We start from the raw sequence: 6,275 nt of genomic DNA, 5'->3' as shown, positions 1-6,275 counted from the left end.
TCAAACAATTTGTGATGAACGTCAGAAATGTCTTCAAAGTTTTAATTATATCCACGACAACACTATCGTTCGTTGCGACAGCATCCATTGTGGCAACATTATCGTCCTGTATGACATTACGTACTATGACAGCGTTTGTCATGGGAACAACGTATATACCCTGCATCTTTTTCGTCCGGCTCTCAAATGTTCTGTAAACAAACTATGCACATATAATCCCCGTATATCCACAAATTCCGTACATTCTACGGTCCACACTCGTCGTCGCCGCTACCGCTACCGCTACCGATGCTGTTATTGCTGCCGTAGTCTACACTCGTGGCTGCCGCTACCGCTACCGCGTCCGTCGTAATCAACGCTCAACCGAAGTGGTACAGCGACGGAGCTGCGACGTCGTTTGCTGTTCCGCCGCGGGCGCGTGGTGTTGTGGTGGTGGCGGCGGCATCCATATGCGGACGTGTCTGTATCGGTGGAGGCCGTATATTCGTATTATTACGATCCATATTCTTACTACTTTCGTATTTTTACCTTTGTTTTTTGCAATTTCTGTGTCAATTTCTGTTGCTATTTGCGTCACTGCTTCCTTAGTTTTCTCTATTATCTCCGTTTCCGTTGTTGTTACTTCAGGGATTTTCTGCCAGTCCACGTTTCCGTCTCCATCAGTCCTCCCCGGACCCGACTTATACTCCTCCCACTTTTCGCTACAATCCGTACTGTTTTCCAACTGTCCTATTCTGCCCATTAGGTTCCCCTCATGTATTAACAAGTTTACCATGGCTCCATCTACTACTCTTACTCCACGTTTCTCAATGTCATAGCCGCATTCGGTGCACCGCCCTTCCATAACGGGACCCGAGATTGTCACTGCACCAGTTTTTTCGTCTTTGCCCATTTGCTGCACTGTTTTCCAGGCATATTCTACACCTCTTTTCCACGTTCCTTGCTTTTTACAATACATAGTTTTTAGCATGTATCCAAAGACATTTGCTAGTTCACACCGGAACCTTTCGTACAATTTATCGTCATCCGTGTTCTGTGCTTTCCCACTGTTTCCATCGTGCCCATGCTGGTTCGCGAAGAACAAAGCAAGGGTCATGAGTCTGCACCGTACTACGTCCGCCACCCTTTGCCCTATTGTGTGACCATGCTGCTGTGGGAAATCATCCCAACCGTAATTTTCACAGTTTGTACCCCACGTATCCATGTGCTCTTTATTCTTGTCCATATAATCAGAAAACTCCTGCAACACTGTCTTCAATGCCTGCAGTTGTTCACTCTATATGGTGCACGTGGAAATGAACAAATACTCATGTGCCCATTGCATCTTCATGCTACCTGTCGTAAGCATGCACACCCGCATGTATGTGTATACTGCATGAATAAATTCTGCGGCCACTACTTAATTGCCCGTTCTTTGTATGGTTCGCTGCCGTCCTACTTTAACTTACACTATAAATACCCTTCACGTGAAGTCCGCTATGCCCTGTATCCATTACGCTCCTCCAAGCACAATTATCTTCTGTTGCGGTTGTCGCTTTCGGTGCCTTCTCCTTGCCTCCTCCGGGAGTCGCACCACCAGCCTTACCAGTCTTACCACCACCACCAACAGATGTCGTCGTCGTTGCCCCCGGTCCCGTGGTCGTGGGTTTCCCATCCGTCGTTGCCACCGCTGTTGATGCCGGTTGCGGCGCTACTGGTTTGACAGGTTTCTTTCCTCCGTCGACGGGTGGTGGTGCTGGTTTGGCCGGGGCGGGTTTGACACGTTTGGGGTTCACTTTTTCCTTCACTTTCTGTACTCCCTCCTTTATCTTCTTCTCTAGTTCACATTTCTTCTTGGACGCTTCTTCCTTCTGCATGTCGTCTAACACCGGCGTCACGCGCCTAAACATAGTAGTATGCGCCCAGTATTTTATGCTTCTCATGAGCTCAGAGTCTTGTGGTGTCTGCACCGACTGTTCATTGCACTTCTGTTCACTGTCCTCGCGCTCCCTGTGTGCCCAAGCACACTGCTGCCCTGTGCCGTGTGTACTTCTTGTTTTGCCTCCTGGCAAACCCTGCTGCCATTCGTTTATGCGCTGCTGTAGGCCTGGTCCAATACCTCCTACTCCGAATATGACTTCCCCATAGTCCCTTCCCTCACATACCCCTGGCGCATAGTGCGTGTGCCCTGGTGCATCCGTGTTCCGCATGTGTTGCTCAACCTTCTCTATTATTTCCCTATGATCACTAGTTTGCCCATACAGCTGTAGTAAAACCTCAGTGCCCAGTGTACACCGTAAATATTCCGTAAACGGCGCGCGCCTTGTGTGATCCGCCCGTCTGGTTGTCCAAGTACCCTTACTGTAACTGTATCCCTTTATGTAGAGCATAAGGTTCGCAATTTCATGACACCTGCTCTTGCATGTGGACATATTTGGCTGCGCTCCGGTATATATACTTCCACAAATACTGGCGTTCTCGCCGCTGCGTTGGGTGATCGTGCTTGTTACTTCCTGGAAGATAATGCTGACCTCGCGCATTAATTGTGTCTGTAGATGGAAGAATCCATGTATGCGTGTGCATATTCTTTATGCCCATGTTGTCGTAAATTCATGTGCATTTAATCATACTGCATTTCAGATGCATGCATTCAGTTTGTACTGTATCTGTGCGCAGCATACCTCCCTTACGTTGCCGACATGTATATAAGTAGTCTACGCACACATACAGGTTCGAATCTCCCATGTATATATATTGCTCTCCAAACTGCACCATTGTTCATCATTCGGAATGTTGTGTACAATTGAACTCACCCAATATCCTTGTCCGTCGTTTATACCCCTTCTCTGTAGATAATCACTCCATGCTCCTAGAAAATCCCTTATGTCCTTCTCATAGTTGCCGTTACCCATAGTGAACACAGTTTATTCCCTTCTTAAAAAAAAAAGTACGCGACTACCACTACTACTACTACTACTACTACACACCGCTCAATAACAACAACAACAAAAAAAATATACACACACCCGTCTCCATCACCGCTTCTGCGTCAACACTTTTCCGTCACCCCGTTCACCGTCAACGCCTCTCCCGTCAACGCCTCTTCCGTCAACGCCTCTCCGTCCACGCCGCTCCGTCAACGCTCTTCTCCGTCACCCCGTCTCCGTAACCCCGTCTCTCCGTCAACGCCTCTCCCGTCAACGCTTCTCCGTCAACGCCTCTCCGTTACGCCGTCTCCGTACAAGGATGGTCTCCGCGCAAACACGGCTGAGTGTAAGAAGGAGGAGAGATTGTCTGTCCGAGCAAACGCGGCCGGTTAAACGGGATTGTGCGAGTAAGACGGATTCGACGAAGTAGCCGAGTGTAAGAAGGAGGAGAGATTGTCTCTCCGAGTAATGCGACCGAGTGTAAGAAGCATTCGACGTAGTATCCGCGTGTAAGAAAGGAGGAGATTGTCTCCGAGTGAGGATCAATAGAGGGAGCAGCGAGAGGCGGGGCGGCGCAAGGAACACACATATTGTGTGGGATGAAGGACGGGGAATTGTGATTCACTTGTATTAGTGTAGAAGAGGATATTTGTTGTTAAGGAGGGTATTTGTGGTTAAACTGGTATTTGTTGTTAAGGGGGGTATTGTTATTAAGGATTTTAGTGAACACGGCGGAATATTCTAAGTATGTAACTGTAGAAGTTCCCGTTAGAGGAATATGATTCCGAAAGATAATGTTCAATTAATGTGGACTTTGAATAAGTATCGAGCAGAGTGTCATCCTATATAAGAAGGACCACAAGGGAGGAAGCCATGTGGAAGTATTTGAAAGTACTATGGGAGGATTATATAGAGACCCGAGACACAGGCGTGCGGCCGGATGACAAAACATTTGATGTAAGTTCATGCATGGGGGAGAATGAGGGAAGACCAAAATAATGTTATTCATGTGTATTAGGGTCAATGTGGGGATGACTAAGACACGGGGGGGTATATATGTCTATGCTGTCGCTCAGTATACTTTCTGCATATGGAATATGACACATATACAGGACAGGGTGTGTTGTTGGACGTACAACTATATAAGAAGCGAAAATTAAGGGAAAGAATGTCCTTTATGCGGACATTCATAATAAATATTGTATTCGTAGGACACATTCTGGAGTAATATTGAGGACGTATGGACGAAGTTTAAGGCCTATATGGAACAGGAGGACGAGCATGGACTATTGGGGACATTGTGTTCGAACAGGCACGAGGACCACGTCGACGGGGAGCCATTCAACCAAAGGGACCAAGCTCTATGCGAGTTAGCACTGAGAGCACTATGCTTTAAGCATAGAATCTCTTTAATAGGGAGCACTGCAAACACGGAAAACTTGGACCAATGAGCAAAGGAAATAGACCTGTATATGAGATGTATTCTAGTTAATATATTTATGAAGAGAATAGTAGGGCGAGGATGTGTGGAAGCGCCTGGTGGGAAACAGGCATTTACAGCTGCGGGGGCTTTCGTGCAGTATGAGGACGTGGGCACGCATAATTTTACATGTGAGCACCGCGACAGAGCCAAAGGCGGTGACGCACATGCACGGCCGGAGGATAGAACTTTGATGACTATAATGCAAAGATGGTTTGATCGGAATATGGGCAGATTGAATGATGGGTACGTAGGAGTACTCCGCAGGGACTGTAAGGTCAGCATAGGCGGAAGTAGGAAAGGAGAAAACGAGGACACATTAATGGAACACATACGGGGGAGAATACAGCAGGAAATGAAGGACGTGGGGCAAGAGTTGCAGCAGAAAGTGCAAGAATTAAAGAACAAAATGCACGATTCGGCAGGAACTAAAAGCATAATGGATATATTGGAAGAGCAGGTGAAGAGGGAGAAGGACCCCTCTTCGAAAACTGCACCAGATAAGGTTTCGGGAGCATCGGGGCCACCACCACCTCCTCCACCAAGGAGACCATCAACACCACAAGATCCGGCGACCTCGGGAACAGGACCAGCAGGGACGGACACTGACCATACAGGTAAGTGTACCGGTAGAACCGCAGTTCATGTGGCGAAGAATGCAGGCCAGGGCATCCCAGGTGCCTCATCCACCACCACCCTTTCTTTTGTGTCGAGCCCAGAGGCTAATAAAGAATGTGAGAACAAGTCCAAGGACTCGGGACCAGGTAGTGTCCTGAGTGAATAACCAGAACAAAAACAGAGAGAAACAAACACAACAAACACGGAACAACTTTTCCGGAGAGAGAGGGAGAGACAACACGGAGAGAGAGAAACCAAACGTCGAATGAGCAGGGCGATGGGTCGGCCGCGGGTTGTAGACGTCGACGGACGTCGACAGACGTCGACACACACACTGTGTGTGTGTTGTGTGTGTGTTGTGTGTGGGAGACAGAGAGAGTCTTTTCCCGTGGTGCCACCTGCCAACCACCGTTCGCACCGTGGTGCAGACCTTCGGTTGCCGCCGTGGTCCACCATCCGAAACATAACTTCCGTTTCTTCCATATTCTTTCCTGTGTTCGAGTTTATAGGTGAAGCCCATGCAAGCGGACCGCCCAGTCCGAGCCAGGAGGAAGCAGGAAAATCGGTACCATCATCACCGACACAAGCACCATCACCAGAACCAGAACCAGAACCAGCAACAACAACCACAACCACAACAACATCCTCCAGTGGAGCAGCCGCGGGATCCCCTGGTCCCCCTGGTCCCGCAGGTAAAGCTGGTGAGTCCGGCCCTTCTGGTCCCGGCTCCTCAGGACCTGGTTCTACTGGTCACCAAAACCCTGCTTCCTCAAGTCCTGCCTCCCCTCCTAGTGCTACTACCGATCAAGGCCTCGGTTCTAATAACACAACTGGACGTAATGATTTTGGATTAGGCACAGATCCTCCAAAAGCAGCAGGTGACTTAGGAGGAAATTACGGACCAGGCCCTCCACAGGTGCCCCATACTGTACACCCACAGAATGTGCCTTCGACTGATGGTGGTCCGGCATCGCCCGACCTAACCGACACCGTCCTTACCGCCACTACTCCCATCCTGTTTTTTCTCACTTCCGTCATCGTGGCCCTTCTGGGTTATTCCCTTTGGAAAGTAAGTACAGCCACAAGGCGCGCACACACACACACCACGCACGCACAAATATAACCGAGTGGAAAAATGGAACAACAACCATTGTCCTTCGCCTTTTCCTGCCACAGGCCTTACTTGTATGTTCCCAAAAGCAACTCTAACCAACTGTACACTATGCGGAAGTTACTCCACAAGAAAACAAAAAAAGGATAATAACTTTTAG

General features: G+C 48.6%; 3 protein-coding genes across 3 annotated transcripts; 2 read left to right on the top strand and 1 right to left on the bottom strand.

The window, feature by feature from the left end:
* Nucleotides 1-245: 245 nt before the first annotated feature.
* Nucleotides 246-2,891, bottom strand: AK88_05406 (uncharacterized protein; the record flags this gene model as incomplete). Its single annotated transcript, XM_012483008.1, has 4 exons — nt 246-358; nt 529-1,276; nt 1,449-2,528; nt 2,793-2,891. 4 exons carry the CDS (start codon nt 2,889-2,891, stop codon nt 246-248), a joined length of 2,040 nt encoding a protein of 679 aa, XP_012338431.1.
* An 888-nt stretch (nt 2,892-3,779) lies between these two features.
* AK88_05405 (uncharacterized protein) lies at nt 3,780-4,357 on the top strand (the record flags this gene model as incomplete). Its single annotated transcript, XM_012483007.1, has 2 exons — nt 3,780-3,863; nt 4,118-4,357. The coding sequence occupies 2 exons, from the start codon at nt 3,780-3,782 to the stop codon at nt 4,355-4,357; spliced, it is 324 nt and encodes a 107-aa protein (XP_012338430.1).
* Nucleotides 4,358-4,588: 231 nt separating this feature from the next.
* On the top strand, nt 4,589-6,213 carry AK88_05404 (uncharacterized protein; the record flags this gene model as incomplete). Its single annotated transcript, XM_012483006.1, has 3 exons — nt 4,589-5,150; nt 5,433-6,073; nt 6,181-6,213. The coding sequence occupies 3 exons, from the start codon at nt 4,589-4,591 to the stop codon at nt 6,211-6,213; spliced, it is 1,236 nt and encodes a 411-aa protein (XP_012338429.1).
* Between the last annotated feature and the right edge of the window lie 62 nt (nt 6,214-6,275).

Source organism: Plasmodium fragile, assembly GCF_000956335.1.
Source record: "Plasmodium fragile strain nilgiri unplaced genomic scaffold supercont1.127, whole genome shotgun sequence".
Lineage (NCBI taxonomy): Eukaryota > Apicomplexa > Aconoidasida > Haemosporida > Plasmodiidae > Plasmodium > Plasmodium fragile.
The sequence above is the reverse complement of the archived record's forward strand: the minus strand, read 5'-3'. Positions and strand labels throughout refer to the sequence as shown.